Below are 16,878 nucleotides of genomic sequence, written 5' to 3' on the forward strand. Positions count from 1 at the left end.
GTCACACCCCTAATATATATATATATATATAATATAAGCTATTTCACACTTAAGCAAATGTAGATTTTATGAGGTGAGAGTTTTGTTGAAGCCATCATCACTCATCAGTCAGTAAAAGAACAGGCACAGTAAACTGGCTGTAGTGTGGCTCCTGCATTATCTATTTGTGTTGTTTTCTCTGGTAACGATACTAATGGTACCAGTTCAGTTTTACTGCTATCTTATTAAAATCGAAAGAATTGAATGTTTAGAACTTGTTTTTTTTATGGTAACATGATATCACATAGGTGTGGCATGACTCTGACATTTTAATTAGTAAGTATTTAATCTATTATTATTGAATTTTCAGATCTTATTAATTATGGCAGTATCATATCATTATAATGATGGCAAATGGAAGGAGGTGAATAAGACCATGAACTTGACGTTGGCTGGAGTTAAGGTTAGGTCTAACCCTGTCGTAGGTAGTTTGTAGTGTAACAGCTTGTTGTGCGTGTTCTTATTATTTTTGCAGCCGACAGCCTGGATCCTGACCTTGACTACCCAGGCCCCATCCTCACCCACCTGGAACAGGTGAGCACTGTATCTAGCCAGCTGCAGCCTGATGAGGGCCAGAACGGTGTGACCCAAAGCCACACAGAGGCCAAAAACGGCATCACCTCAGGCAGATGGCAGCACATCTCAGGCTCACCCAGCAGATCAACTCTCAGCTCCCGAGCACCCAGCACTGCTTACCTTTACTCCTCATCCTCACGTCCAGTCTCCTACTCTGGACATCTAGGCTTCCTGTGGAGGAGGGATGGGAGATCAGAGATGTTTCTGGATAGTTTTCTGTTCTGGTTAGACACTGTGGAGATGTTGAAAGTAGCTGAAGAACCATCAATCTTCTACTCACACTGGGTCTTCCCTATCTATATTGTCAGCTTCCTGTCTGCCCTTCGCATCATGATCACTCCTCACAACTCCCTGTTGTCCACTGCTGGAGTTCTTCTGCAGGACTTTCCTTTCTTTATCATACGCGTTGCTCTGATTATCATCTTTGGTAATGTCACGCCTCTCTTATACCCAATGAAGAATGCGTTGGTGACTCTGACGTACATCTACTTTACATTCTTGGTTAGGCTGAGGATATTCAAAAGGCGGAGCTTGTTTTGAAGAGGAGTGGCTAGTGACCAATCTGCTTTGTTTGTGGATGCTTTAAAGGTTGGTGTATTTTGTGTAGGGTGCAGCACCAGGGAAACATGACGAGGACCACCATGTTTTGAATGGTAATGTCTGCAAATTAATTGAAGGCTATGCCAAGCCAAAGAAAATGCAAACATGATTCTTTAAAACAAAAAAAAACTGTTGTCTAAATAAGAGTGTAACCCCCCCCCCCCCCATGTTTCTGTATCATATCTGAATTATTTATTGATTTGTAATTGTGTGTTTGTGCTATATTTTTAATTTTACTCTCTTTTTTTTCAAAATATTTCTGAACAATTTTTAAAGATATTGAATAAAAAAACCTTTATTTCAATTCTGGTGTAAACATAATCCAATTATATTAGCAAATGACGTCAGTGTTTCTTCACTGATGAGTTATCACTGGACTCAGTTGTTACCCCTCTCTATGGATCATTCTTTTGATTTACTGACTTGCATCTTTGGTATACACGGTGAAAATTGGCTGGAATTTTTGAGGGTCACTGGTTCAGATTCCATGTGTTCGCTGATCACTGTGCTTCAATTGTAGCAGCACAATGGATCTCTGATCTACTGAATGTGGGACACAGGCGTCTCAAATGGCAGATGAAATTTGCAACAAATTGCAGAAGGTATTTAATATTTTTTTTTTTTTTCTCAGCAGTTTGTAGGGTTAATTTGGCAGAGGTTATTATGCTGATGCCCTTTCTGGTGCAGTGGGGAGTGGGTACCTTGCTCAGGGGTATCCGAGTCCTTGACCTGGTGGGGACTCATGCACCCTTGTCATGTAATTGATTTCAATACCTTTTCAATAATTCAAAATTGGTTTGGTAACCTCAATGACCCTTGACCTCAATACAAACGTAAATCCAATCATGAGAAAGGGTATTTAAGGAGGCCAATTGTAAATGTTTCTCCTCTTTGCATCTTCTCTGAAGAGTGGCAACATGGGAGCCTAAAAACAACTCTCAAATGACATGAACACAATGATTGTTTAACATCATGGTTTAGGGCAGGGGTCTCAAACTCAATTTGCTTGGGGGCCGCATGAGTTGGAGTCTGGGTGAGGCTGGGCCGCATCAAGTAAGTACTCAAAAAAAGTCCTCTTAAAGCGACAGTACAGGTATTAACACTTTGGTCTGAATACAACACTCAGGCATACAAATAAACAATAAAATACATCTTAAACATATATTTATCAATATTCATCAGGATTTGGTGACATTTCAAAAGTAAAAATAAAGATATTTTTTCAACCCGGTTACATGTGCAACACTTTGGTCTACCTTGTTGTCTCAAACTGTGCTCTATAAATAACGTTTTCAGTATGGAGTAGCTCAGTGGTTAAGACCGCTACTCCTGTGTGCAGAGACATCATCACAAGTTCAACTCCACCCCTGGCTGGTTGTACTCAATTCCCTTGTAAGTCGCTTTGGATAAATGTGTCTGCTAAATGACATGAAATGTAATTTAGACTTTCTGGAACAGAAAGTCTAAATTACCACTGGCTCATAGAATTAAAAACTAAATAAATAAATTCAGTGTGACTTTTTATATGTTGGGCTAGTGATCTGTTATTTTTTCATGTCTTTTGTAGATTTTCCCAAGGACTGCGCATGAGGCAAGGTGACCTTATCGAAGATGGTGTTGCAGCGAGTAGCAGAACCTTAACAAAGATGGCTTCGTCTTTGAGAAAAGTATGATATCACACGTCAGAAACTTACGAGGAATTTACAGTTAGTATTTAGCAGCTAGTGAGGTCATTTGTGTTTTCCTCAAATTTTTACTAAGTGCTGTGAGACATGCAAGAAAGGTAAGTATTGCTCAGCCCTAGAAATTAGTCTATCGCCTTTAAGAATTTGAATTCAATTGTTCAATTGATTATCGCTGTTAAATGATGTGAATGAGCTGTGTCCAAGATAACTTTAATTTTCAAAGTACGTATACAACATCTAAGAAACCTGGTCAAATCAAAGTGGACAAAGAGCAGGGTCTCAAACTCAAAAATAAAAAGATACAAGTTTCGAATTATTTCACACTTTTTTTTTAAATTGAATGAGACTAGTGCATTGACACAGTGGAATGCCAATCCAGAGGCATTAAACCTGACTCAATGACATCTGGCAGCTAACCATGTCAGCCAATTAAATACATGCGAGACATGTGCCAGGTAGATCATCAAAATATTAAATCGTAACAAGATTGACACAACAGTATGTTAAAAATGTTCCCTTGTAGCTGGTGAACCTTGCTGAATCACACCTAATCATCTCAAGGCCATATTCATCAGCAATCAAGGAGAACCATTACATTCACACCACACAAGCCACTGGATGAGAAAAGCCAATATCCTCTTTGAAAAGTCATGTAATAGCGATAAACAAAATGGCTGTTTGTGCGGCTAAGCATTTCAGTCTGTGACTGGCAGTAGCTGAGCTTAGCAGAAACAACAAGCCAAGAAAAATGAGCTCAGCAGTCGTTGTTCAAGTGATGTACTGTAAAGCAACAAGTGACCACTTATCCTTTGTGTCAAAATCTGTGTTGTGTCTCCCATTATGTGCATATTAGAGGTAATAATAATAATGTGAAGAGGCTTCTGTCTGCACAACAACACAAAGTGCCATCTATTATAGACCCAGGTGTATAATGAGGCAATAGGGAACCCACACAACAACATGGCAACAACTACTTCTGACCACATATGGGCTGAAAGCCACCCAAGTTATTCTTCATACAACAGAACAAATCCTCATAACACATCTGCCAAACAAAAAGAAACAATTTTGAGAAGAGAAACATAAGCTCGGCCAGTGCAGCAAAGCAAATCACAATTAAACACAGATAAAAAATACAATTTGGCCGGTAACATAAGCACACACAGTAGACACTTACCTGAGCTCAGCATCAGATTGGAAAGAATCCACACATCTTACAGGCAATCGGGAGGTTTGCTTGAAAGGCAGTTTTGATACAGCAGACATGGCAACATGGCTCTTCCTCCACAAAGTCCTTAAGCAGTCACAGTGTTAAACTGAAAGAACAAAACCTCATAACACATCTGACAAACGCATAAGCAAAATTAATAAGCTACCATATCCTATCTCAATGGGTACATTAATGCCGCGAGGGTCCGTTTTTTAAATGTTAACATAAACAAGCTACCAAATTGCACTTCTGAAAATTTGATGAAATTTAAAAAAAAAATTCCCCTTATCACCCTGCGGGCTGGATGGGATGTACAGTCGGGCCGGGACCGGCCTATGGGCCGTAAACCTGGCATCCCTGTTCTACACATATCTGACACGCCTGTGCTTCGTCTCCATCGATGTTCATTCCCACTCAGGGGTAAGATGTTGACATTCAAGTGTCATGCTTTGCTGCTTTTTACACAATAAAAAGCAAAGTGGGCACACTGACTCCACAATGTCAGTAGCTGGGATATTCCCTCCTATCATGGCACTCATATACAAATATGACCATCCTCCATGCTGTCTCCTTCATCAACTCCACACAGCTGGTATTGTGTATCTGTGTGTGTGTGTGTGTGTGTGTGTGTGTGTGTGTGTGTGTGTGTGTGTGTGTGTGTGTGTGTGTGTGTGTGTGTGTGTCCTTGTACTTGCAGCATACTGAGGACCAGTGAGGGTTTTTAACCAACAAAGTGAGGTCATTTTTACGGAGTGAGGACATTTTGGCCGGTCCTCACTTTGTTTTCATTGAAATCACTTCCTTAGGTTGCTATAACATGCTATACTCAATTTGTCCAATTTTTTTGTCAAATTTTGGACCAACTTTTTTTATGTCAAATTTTGGACCCAAAATTTTTTTTGTCACATTTTGGACCAAATTTTTTTTGTCAAATTTTGGACCAAATTTTTTTGTCAAATTTTGGACCATTTTTTTTGTCAAATTTTGGACCAATTTTTTTTTTGTCAAATTTTGGACCAATTTTTTTTTTGTCAAATTTCAGACCAACATTTTTTTTTTCAAAGATTTGTTAAAATTTTGGTCGACATAGTATAATTATGATGTTTTTGTCAAATTTTGGACCAAAAACTTTTGGTCAAATTTTGGACCAAAAACTTTTGGTCAAATTTTGAACCAAAATCTTTTGGTCAAATTTTTTTTTTTAAATTGTGGTCGACATATTTTTGTAAAATTTTGGACCAAAAAAAAAATAATAATAAAAAAAAACAAATGTTTTCCAGCCTTTTTGCTCTGGGGCTCCACCTGCAGACATGTTATGGTACTGCAACCAGTAGTTCTTTATAGATGTCGTTCATGAAGTAGATATTTGTAATTGTGTTGATTTATAAAGTGGAAATGCTGGTCCTCACTTTGTCAGCAACAAAGTCCTCAGTATGCAGCAAGTACAAGAATGTGTGTGTGTGTGTGTGCGTGTGCGTGTGTGCGTGTGCGTGCGCGTGTGCGTGCGCGTGTGTGTGTGTGCGTGTGTGTGTGTGCGTGTGTGTGTGTGTGTGTGTGTAAGAGAGAGAGAGAGGAGAGAGAGAGGCCATTATTAAAAATGCATAGCATCTCTGCAAACAGTGTCCTGACAAGCCTCTCGTGCTTATTGGATATCAGTCATTAAAATTTAGCAGGGAGGGCCTAGCATGGCCTTGGTAGGTGTCAGGTTCCTCATTCAGGCTGTGAATGAATTTTTCAAAGTCCTATTACCTCTGCAGACACCACCGCTGAAGTCTCCAGGCTGTATAGTCTGAGTGACGCTTCCGTTGTCTCTCTGTCTCTGCTGTTATGGTAGCTGAGCTGTGACAAAAGCCGATTCAACAATAACAACATGAGTCTCAGGGTGGCTGTGCTGATTCATTTGCTACTAGTTGTTGACCAGGCTGATTCAGCAAAAGGTGAGTTTCTATTTGTTATCTTGATGGAGCAAAGCTTCAACTAGGGAGGAGTGCTTTATTGTACAGGTACTACTTTAAAAAGATGCTAGGCTTCACTTGTTCATTGTCAGTTTGTAAGACCCTTTGGGAGGTTGTATTAGGTTGTAACAGTCAAACAAAATAGTAAGCAATGAAAGGGCAATTACCTTCATTTTGTCTCTTCATCCTTTAAAGGTGTTAAAAGTCTCTCTTTCTTTTTTGGGAATAATAAGGTGTCAAGTGCGGAGGAATCCTGGCTGCTCCATCTGGCAATATCTCCAGTCCAAACTTCCCAGACGTGTATCCCTACAACACTGACTGTTCATGGCTGATTGTGGTGGCAGAGGGCTCATCCGTCCTCCTCACCTTCCATTTCTTTGAGCTGGAGTACCATGCCACCTGTGCTTATGACTACATCAAGATATACAACGGCATATCTGAGGATGAGGGAAACCTCCTTGGGACGTTCTGTGGTGACATCTCTCCACCCCAGTTCACGTCCTCTTGGAATGTCATGTCCATCATCTTTCACTCAGACCGTCATGTGGTCTACAGGGGCTTCAGTGTCGGCTACAGAAAAGGTAACTTGTTGTGATGCATTATGACGGGAATCAGATGGATAACGGCTCAAAACGTGATATCATGTTCGCACGCTTCATTTGCAAATTAGCACACAAAGTACAGGTGAAGCTAAGGGCTTCCGTCATATGATAGTTACATTTTGAACTGATGATGGGATTTAACCAAAGGTTGAGACATTAAAGGGTACTTAGAGTTGTGCTCCCAAATCATTAGATTTTATCAGTAAGATCAGTAAGCCCATCACACAGTGGAAAAGTGGCTAGCAATGTTGCCTTACAGTAAGAAGGTCACCGGTTCAGATCCCAGTTCAATCGAGGGCCTTTTTGTGTGGGGTTTGCATTTTATCCAGATACTGGGGTGTATGCCCTGTGATGGACTGACGACTTGTCCAGGGTGTGACTCCGCCTTTCGCCTCATGTCAGCTGGGATTGGCTCCAATCCCCCCGTGACCCTCGCATGGAGGATAAAGCAGTAAATAAATTTAATGAATGAATTAATGAGACCGTCGATGTTTGTACTATTTTTCATGTCAATCATTCTTCACATTTCATGCTATTCATGATAATAGATTTAGTACTACAGAATTTTGTTGTACCGATCCAAAGTAGTGGTCATAATATCAGCATTAGTTTTCAAAGATACATTGTTATGATTGCAAAGAGTTCACATTATATACAACGAATCGAGTCAGAAGAGAACATGGAGCGTTACATGCAAATGCCTATTGTTCAGTTGTACCCACTGACATCATGTGCAGCATTACATGAGAATAGAAGGAGCATCTGAATTTGTCTTCTATTCTCATCAGATATGTGTGGAGGAGTCCTCACGGGCCTCTCAGGTGTAATCTCCACTCCGGGCTACCCTCAGGAGTACAGCAACAACGCTGACTGTTCTTGGACCATCCACGTGTCCAACAACAGCGTGGTCACTTTGGTTTTCTTGGACTTCAAGCTGGAAAACAACGAAGGATGCAATTTTGACTTTATCGCCATGTTTGATGGCCCGACAGTCACCCATCGCCATCTGGGCAAATACTGTGGAGGAGATACACCTCCCAACATTGTCACCACCTCCAACCAACTTCTGGTAGTCTTCAAGTCGGACTTCAACATCGGGGGACGAGGATTCAAGGCCTACTATTACTCAGGTAGACAGGTTTAATTAGTTTAATGAATACACTAATGGCTTTGACTATTTGACCTCATTGGTTCTCCATCTTTTGGTTCAAGTGCAGGAATCGACTATTGGCATGGAGCATTACAACCAGGGTGCGATTTGTAGGGGGAAATGGGGTATCTTATTTAAGGTATCGATCTTTATGCTAACGTGTTAGTATAAATGTTGGCAGACTTCATCGTCACAAAAACAACAAACAGATGATTATTCAGCGGTCGAAAGAGAGCAGGACAGACACAGTAGTTGTCTGAGATGATGACGTGATGCCAGCACCTCTATCTCCTTATGGGTGAGTTTTCATTAACGTGGTTAATAGTGTTCAGTCACATACAGGGACGTTTTTTCTTTTAATAATCCACAGTGCGTTTCAGAACGTTATGTGGCTGCATTGTGCTTAACACTTTGTGTGTATAAATTGCAGTTTATTAACAATGTACAAAATGTCAAACACATTTTGGCAACAATTTTTCAATGATGACAATGATAATATGATAATTTTTACAAAAATGATGAAAATGCTCTCTCTCTGGTACTCACTCACTTAATGTTAACGTTGTTAATTTTATACCCGTGGCTTCTAGCAAAACGATCTTTTATCTGAACACAAAAGTGATTTTTAACAGCGACTCATTAGGACTAGTGCTGTCAAGTGATTAAAATGAATCTAGTTAATCTCATTTTTCATCTCACCTAAAATTGCTGAGAAAAGCCCTCAACTTAGATATTTTCATTTAAATTCATGATTACATTATTGTGGCAGATCAAAGATTGATATATAACAATAAAGTGGCTTTATAAAGTAATTTATTGTTTTGACAAAGCCATTTACATTCTGCTGTTTTTGTCAAACTCTAAATAATTGGAAAATACAAATAAAGATCAGGTCCATATAATGTGGAAGTGTAGTTCTTCATTAGAAGTGGTTTTGTTCCGGTGGAAATAACTTGTTTTGATAAACAGCAAAGGTAAGACAACATTTCTGGTTGTATTTCTTCAAAGTCGGTTGTTGTTTTGCTCATATTTTGGGGCTTTTGTTTACATAATCACGCTGACGCTCCGGTGAAGCTTTTCAATGTGTGCTGTATTGGTGTTTTTCTTTATAAATCATTGGTTGTTTGGATAAGAAATTTCAGTTATACATCATATAGGAGACAAACACAGTGATATTTGAGAAGTGAATTAAAGTTTATATGATTTACAGAAAGTCTGCAATATCAGCATTTTCTGGAGAACAATGTCCAGGAATCGATGACAAAGTTGAAGTTGTGCCGGGGCTGGGTCTTTCAACAATGACCCTAAACACTGCTCAACATCTACTAAGGCTTTCATTAGCATTCATGCAGAGGAACAAATACAACGTTCTGGAATGGCCACCTCAGTCCCCAGACCTGAATATTATTGAACATTTGAGGTGTCATTTAAAGCGTACTGTCCATGCTCAAAAACCATGAAACCTGACTGAACTGGAGATGTTTTGTAAAGAAGAATGGTCCAAAATACCTTCCGCTAGAATCCAGACTCTAATTAGAAGCTATAGGAAGCGTTTAGAGCAGGGGTCACCAACGTGATGCCCGAGGGCACCTGGTAGCCCGCAGGCAGCCAATACGGTACATATTATATTATAATATATATATATAATATCATAATATATATAATATCATATATAATATGGTAGCCCTCCATATTATTATTTACCCTTCAGGTAGCTCTCAGTCTCAAAAAGGTTGACCCCTGGTTTAGAGGCTGTTATTTTTAAACATTTCTCTTTCCTAAACTTATGCACATGCTTAATTTTGTTTAAAGGTCACATAGAGTGGTCCTGTTGCACCCGAATGTGCCCGGACTAGTGCCCGGAGCAGGACGATCTGCTGTTCAGGAGAACCGCTGTTTACGTAACTATTACGGGATTTTCAGAGATCTCGTTGAGCCCCGAGATTACAATAAACACAGCGTTCTCAGCAATGGCTGAACTGTTTGTTTTCGAACCTTCAGGGCTTCATAAAAAAGGTAATGACGCTGATACACACCAAAAAAAACAGCGTTAATAGGAACTTCCGGTCGAGTTCCGCTTTAAATAATTCTTGCTCACTTTCTGTAAATCATATAAACTTTATTTCACTTCTCAAATATCACTGTGTTTGTCTCTTTGCTGAATGCAGGTAGACTGCTGGCGCTGCTACCAGAGCACTGTCAAAGAGACCAGAAGAGAGCACCTGTCAAACATTATTGAATCAAATTCTCACAACCCACGTGTGCTATTTAAAACCATAGAGTCTGTTCTTTGCTCACCTCAGCCTGCGTGCACAGAGGAATCCCCTGAAATGTGCAATAGCTTCCTGCAGTTCTTCATTGAAAAGGTTGCTACAGCAAGGGCTCTCATCGCCACACCTGCATGTGACCCCTCTGACAGTGTTCTTTGCTCAGCTGTACTTGATTCGTTTGAGCCCGTGTCTCTGATTGCGTTAGAAAAAGTGGTTGGCCAGATTAAGCTATCAGGCTCTCCCTGTGACACTGTCCCGAAGACATCGAAGCATGGATGTCACTGAACTTTTTATTTGGGCCCTTTGGAACAGTATACGAAGCCATCAGTCACAAACTTAGGTTTTATTATGGACAGGGATTTTAAATTGGACCGGCAAATTGGTGCAACAGTAAAATCCAGTTCTTTCACTTCAGGCGGCTGGCAAAGGTGAGGCCCTTTCTCTCACAAAAACACTTTGAAACAGTAATCCATGCCTTCATTCCATCTCAGCTAGATTACTGTAATGCTCTTTATCTTGGAGTCAGCCAGTCCTCCCTCTCATGTCTCCAGTTGGTCCAGAACGCTGCTGCTCGCCTCTTAACTGGAGCACATAACTCCCATTCTGGCCTCCCTTCACTGGCTGCCTGTGGATTTTAGAGTCCATTTTAAGATTCTTTTATTTGTTTTTTAAATCTTTAAATGGTCTCTCCCCACCTTACCTCTCTGAGCCTCTCCATCCCTACGCTCCTGCTCGGTGCCTCAGGTCAGCTGACCAGCTGCTCCTGGAGGTACCGAGGTCTAAATGGAAGCTCAGAGGGGAAAGAGCCTTCTCCATTGCCGGTCCCAAACTTTGGAACGCCCTCCCGCTACATATTAGACAGGCCCCTTCACTGTCCATTTTTTAAAACTCATCTTTTCATTGTTTAAACATTTCTTTATAGTTTTATTGTTTTTTTATTGTTTAAACATTGTTATTGTTTATAGTTTTATTGTTTTAATATATATATATACATATATATATATGTATATATATATACATATATATATATATATATATATATACATATATTTATTATTGTTTTTAATTATTTATTGTTTTTATTTCGGTTTTATGTGCCATATTTTATTTATTGTATTGTTCAGCACTTTGTCCCAGCTATGGCTGCCTAAAGCGCTCTATAAATAAAGTTGAGTTGAGTTGAGTGATTTATAAAGGAAAATCATGAACATTTACAGTGGTGCCCAAATTTTGCATACCACTGTATGACAACACGAGTATAAGGACAAGAAATTATAACAGAATAAGCCACGCCCCTATAATTTTTAAGTTATTTCATTTCAAATCTTAAGAGGATATTATGTCCAGTTTTTAATGTATTGTATATGTATTGTTCTGTGTAGCAGTGTAGCTCACAACAATAGTATCTGTGCTCATACAGAGAGGTGTGGTTTCACTGACAGCTTTAGACCAGGAGGGGGTTGTTCTATGTAAATTTGATGATTCTGTCTCTTGGCTCCCAGAAGGTGTATATCTTTGAGGCTAAATTTCTCCCTAAAGCAGTTTGATCAGTGCCTACATTCAAATGACCACATCTTCAAATATTATCTGATTTGCATGTGTTGGACGTTGTTGGAAAGCTTAGAAATCACACTTTCAGAATCTGTAAATAACTCAAAATGTCCCTCGTTAGACTTGTGACCGGTTTTGCCATGGCTATGTGGCTACACATATACAAAAAAATTAAATACTCTTGAAGAATTTGTTTAAAGTGATAAGGCATCAGTTTGCTGTCTCATTAGAACTTGGCTAGACACTGCCAACAGGACAGTGTTTTGCCAATGCCAATCTGTGCTAACCTAAGCTAATTGGATGGTGGCTGTTACTTCCCCTTTATACACAGCCAAAAGTATTGATCTTCTCAACCACCTTTTGGCAAGAACAGAAGTGAACAAACTAAGAAAAAGACTATTGCAATACAGCGTTGGCTAACATGTCCAAAACACTGTACTTTAACAGGCGAGTGCCAGCAAATCCTGTCAGCTGTAAGTGGCAACTTCAGCAGCCCACATTTCCCCAGCATCTATCCCAACAACATCAACTGCCACTGGAGCATCACTCTCGCAGCTGGATATCGCATCAAACTCTTCTTCCCCATGATGGACTTGGAGGACCGCAACAGCCTGTCAGGCGAGTGCGACTACGACTATGTGGCGGTTCATGACGGGGGCAGTCAGACGGACACCCTGCTGGGACGCTGGTGTGGCAGAGAGCAACCGTCCTCCCTTGTCTCAAAGGGCAACAAGCTGCTGGTGGTACTTAACACAGACAGAAATGAAGCTCACAGAGGGTTCAGTGCATCTTATCTTGGAGGTAAATGTCTGATTTGTTTCCAAAACAAGACCTCCGCCAAGGTTTAAACACTTTATTTTACATATAGGTGGAATATTAACATTTGAATCATCTGGATCCAGAAAACTTTATGGATCAATATAGAACTGTACCTGCTTATAGCTATTACCATCTTACAGCGTGACAAAATTCATCCTGAACCGTGTTAAATTTAAATTGCCACAAAATCCATAATCTGGATTAGATTTGGAAGAACATGTCACATTTAGCTGGATATCATTAAAACTGAGTTTTTTCTTTTTTTTCCAATGCAATTAGGTCTTCCGTGCACATGTAAACTGATTTTTTTGTTACTGAAGTAATTTGAAAACTTTTTGCCTTGTGACGTGTTACGGAGAGTCCACAAAGACGCTGGTTTATACTCCAACAACGAATGCTGCCAAAGTAGATTATCTGCTCGTGTTCACACACAAGCATAGATAACCATGCAAATTAAACCACAACCTTCTTGGTGGAGGTAAAGAAAGAAAAAACTGTTTTATACTTTAACACCTCTTTCCTATGACATTCCTTCACACAGCGTATTGCTCCTAAAAAGCCAACTGTTTTTTTTCCTCTGCAAAAGTGGTACCTGTAAACGTTAGCTGTACGAGGTCGGAATTCACCATTTTGATACCCCAGCAGTCCTTACCTCAACTGGACCGTGAGAGTATCTATCTGGGAAACCCAACCTGTGCAGCCCAGTTAACGGCCACCTCGTATAAGATACTCGCTCAGTTTGTCAACTGTGGTACAGCGAGCCAGGTGACGAGCCAGTTACATATTAACAGCATCATAGGCAGCGATTGTGTCAGACACTCACTTGAGTTAATACTGCAATTACTTACAGAAACATCGGAACATCACCATGCTGGTGAACAAACTCTACATTGATTTCTCCGACGGGAAGCAGCAGAACGTACAAGAATATAAGTTGCAGTGCGACGCCCTGCGGAAGATAGCATCAGTGTCCCTCATCACTGCCGTGGAGCGTCGCCTGCAGGAGCAGGCCCAGCAAACTGACAGTGAAAGTGGCAGCAACACAGTGGAGCAGAGAACTGAGCCTCACGATCTGAGTGATATCGTCTTCATTAGCATCTGTGTTCTGGCTGTTATTCTCATGGTCATAGCCATTGTTTGGCTGGTGTTGTTGTAGCACACAAATCTGTTGTCATAGTTAACATTTTATTTTGTATAAAAAAATGTTTAAAAGCAAACTGTCTATCAATAAAAAAAAAGGCATGATTACAGCACACACAGAAATGAATTCCACAGTTGAACACAGTGCAGGGTGACTGATGTTCTCCTTTACAGAAAATACAATTAAAAACACCTAAAAATGTATACAATCTTCAGCTATTTCTTGTATTTAGAAACCACTTGGTTGACTGACAGTGTGTTGTCTTTCACTTGACTTCTGATGTCAGGGTTGTGTTTGAAGGCAAAAACCAGTGCTCTAACAGTCCGTCTGTATGAACCGCTGACTAAACGGGAGCTCTGGTGAAACACCTCTCTCTCAATGACTTCTGTGAGACCTGAATCCTCCTGCAAGTTGGAGACATCAGAAGCAAAACCATACATTACTCAGCATTCATATGCAACTTTAGGAACATCTGCCACTGACCAAATAGCAGTTTCAATATATCAAATGCCCTCTAAAAAGAGGATGTATTCATATAGATGGCCACATATTAAGGAATCTCTATTACATTTTTGAAATTTCACAACTAAGGTATATAAATGAGCAGTGGTATCAGGAGAATGAGAACGGTGCACTTCACTGAGCTCGTCTTTCTCACCTTGACTTCCAGGACCTCAGACATTAGTCTTCTAGCGTTGCTCCGGAGTCCCTCAGATTGTTTGTCTGAGCGCACTTCAATAGATGGCTTATTGGAATTCTCCTGGATGAATGTCCTCCAGTCAGTGTACACCTTTGCTGCCATTGAACTCACCTCCGGGTCCAGATGCTTTCGCATTTTGTTAACGGTGTGACCTTAGAAGAGACAGGTTTTTATTGTGGGCTTAACTGCATAAATATGAAAATGGCTCCTGCAAGTATGAGGCAAACACACTTTTGTTGTTCGCTATAATCCTGCTGTTTTCTAATCAATATTTGCTTATATTTGTTTAACTTTACAGATTTAATAATCATTCTATCACTTAAATGAAGATTGATTTTAAACATAATCTCTCACATCAACATTATGCCCACTGCTGTGCAAAGTACAATACACTGCAAGATATTGCATCCATAGTGGAATTTTGTAATCTAATTATAGCTTTTTCTGTCATAAAAACACTGGGTCAAGGTATTTCAAAAATGCTTTTAAAATTGCAGTACCATATTTAGACCATGGTGCTAATTGGGTGGAAAGTATTGCTGTCCATGTAAATGTACATGTACATGTACATTAGGGTGGGAACAATTCATTTCCAAAATAGCTATCCATATTGATCATGGATGAATCTGTTTGAGCTAGTTTTTATAAAATAAAAACAGATTTTAGCTTCTTGGACACAAATACTGTATGTGAGTCTCTTTGGTCTGTGGACAACAAAACATGTTTGGTAATTTCAAGGTTTGGGGAACACTGTTTGACGTTTTAAATCATGGTCTGCATTTCATGGAAAAACTGCTATTTAATTAATTAAGAAAATAAACATGTGATTAATCGATAATGATAATAGCCTTTAGTTACGGCCCTTAAATGTAAATTGACCATTTGTTTTTTTTACACCAATAATGCAATGTGTCAGTCATCTGTAGATGCAATAGATCAACATAACACTGGTGCAGATAGTACAGAATATTAAGAGAAATAATCTGCACTTTCAAGCTGTATTTAAAACTTTAATAAATACTAAGGATGGACAAAGCTATTTGAATATTCAGTGGTATTCTAAAATCAAGAAATGTTCAAATATTCTGAACTCCACTGCATGAGAGCTAGTGAAAGTAATGCAGTGTTCACAGCGTGTTGAGAAAAAAAAAAGATGCATTCAAAGAAAATGTACTTACTTCTGCGGGATCTACAGTATTTTGAAATTAGAGGAGCAGCTTCAAGATGCATTCAAACAAACATGCAGTCGATGAATGAATGCCACCTTGCCACCAATTTGTCTATCTATTATCAAAAAGATAGACAAATTGGGCAGTCATAGGGTGAAGAGATGAATTGAAAATCTATTTTTAATCGAATCATAGCCATAGCCATAGCCATGTGACTCTGAAAGCTCAATAAGCAGGCGTCTGCATCGCCGGTTTTGGTTCCGACCTGGGCGGACTGCTGTCTGGTGGGAGATCTTTGAGAATGAGGTTATTTTCTCGAAGGAGTGGCGTGACAATTTTAGGATGTCACGATCATCGCTGCTGTCACTCTGTCACTTGTATAGTTACGTCCATACATTAGTGTTGTGTCGGTCATGAGCGATTCGTTCGAAATTGAGTGAACGAACTGACTGGGATCACTTCATGAATTGATTCGTTCTTTTCTTAGTTCAATTGAGCTCAGCAACGATCGTGGCGGCCGGGAGTAGAACTGTCACGTTCTGTAAATCACTCGTGAAGTCGTTCGCCGACGCCGTCACTCACTTGTGAATCTTCGGCAAACGACGCCAGCCAACGTGTGCCGAGCGGGGAGGGAGTGACTAGTAAGAAGAACTGTGTCTACCGTGCTGCTATGATTCGTTCGTGCTGTCAGTCACTGACTCAGTCATGATTTGCGAACGAATGAACGAACTGAGACAGAGAGAACTGAACTGTGGTTGTGGACGTGAATCTCGCGAACGAACTGACACACAGAGAACTGAACTGTGGCTGTGGACGTGAATCTCGCGAACGAACTGACATAGAGAACTGGAGAACTGTGGCTGAGGACATGAATCTCGTTTGCGCTGTCACTCACTCAATGATGTGTGCACGAAGTTATTTAAAAAAAATATCCAGCTAGTGTAAACGTAGTCTAGGAGTTCATCTACCTATCTTTGTGGACTTGAGCACCTCCCTGGATGGGATCTTGTTGCTCAGCTCTGACAGCGCCATCAGCAGGCTGTCCTTGCTCTGCTCTGGCAGCTCCAGTATGGACCTGAAGCGCAGGATGTCCTCAATCACGACCACCCTCTGTAAATACAAACAAACAACAACATATATTTTACTTATATTTAACATATAGTAAATGAATGTGCCACACTGTGTCGCCTGTTCATTCACTTAGAAAACTCATAGCTTACCCGCAGAGATTCAATTGTAGTTTGTTTGAGAACCCTTTCATTGCTTTTAGGTTTTGGATGAGTTTTAAACCTCGGAACCCGCACCACAAACTTGTCCATCTTCAGCCACAAAGGCAGAGGTGCTTGGTTTTAGCAATTCACTTTAGATGCCAATGCTAACCACTGTTAGCAGTTGCCAGGTTTAAAACGTT

General features: G+C 40.1%; 3 protein-coding genes across 3 annotated transcripts in view; 2 read left to right on the top strand and 1 right to left on the bottom strand.

Moving 5' to 3' along the window:
* The window catches only part of tmem236 (transmembrane protein 236), a gene marked incomplete at both ends in the record, with an annotated part of 8,099 nt that extends 6,944 nt beyond the window's left edge, over positions 1 to 1,155 (top strand). The window contains one exon of the mRNA XM_083890240.1: positions 515 to 1,155. Within this exon, the coding sequence (XP_083746366.1) occupies positions 515 to 1,155 (641 nt within the window). The remainder of the gene's footprint in view (positions 1 to 514) is intronic.
* A 4,825-nt stretch (positions 1,156 to 5,980) lies between these two features.
* On the top strand, positions 5,981 to 13,613 carry cdcp2 (CUB domain containing protein 2; the record flags this gene model as incomplete). Its single annotated transcript, XM_083890243.1, has 6 exons — positions 5,981 to 6,047; positions 6,299 to 6,646; positions 7,456 to 7,797; positions 12,086 to 12,439; positions 13,044 to 13,222; positions 13,308 to 13,613. The coding sequence occupies 6 exons, from the start codon at positions 5,981 to 5,983 to the stop codon at positions 13,611 to 13,613; spliced, it is 1,596 nt and encodes a 531-aa protein (XP_083746369.1).
* A 200-nt stretch (positions 13,614 to 13,813) lies between these two features.
* On the bottom strand, positions 13,814 to 16,786 carry tceanc2 (transcription elongation factor A (SII) N-terminal and central domain containing 2; the record flags this gene model as incomplete). The annotated part of the gene is made up of 4 exons (XM_083890417.1): positions 13,814 to 14,002; positions 14,257 to 14,450; positions 16,436 to 16,577; positions 16,688 to 16,786. 4 exons carry the CDS (start codon positions 16,784 to 16,786, stop codon positions 13,814 to 13,816), a joined length of 624 nt encoding a protein of 207 aa, XP_083746543.1.
* Positions 16,787 to 16,878: the final 92 nt, after the last annotated feature.

The sequence above is a fragment of the Microchirus variegatus genome (assembly GCF_963457635.1).
Source record: "Microchirus variegatus genome assembly, chromosome: 5".
Lineage (NCBI taxonomy): Eukaryota > Metazoa > Chordata > Actinopteri > Pleuronectiformes > Soleidae > Microchirus > Microchirus variegatus.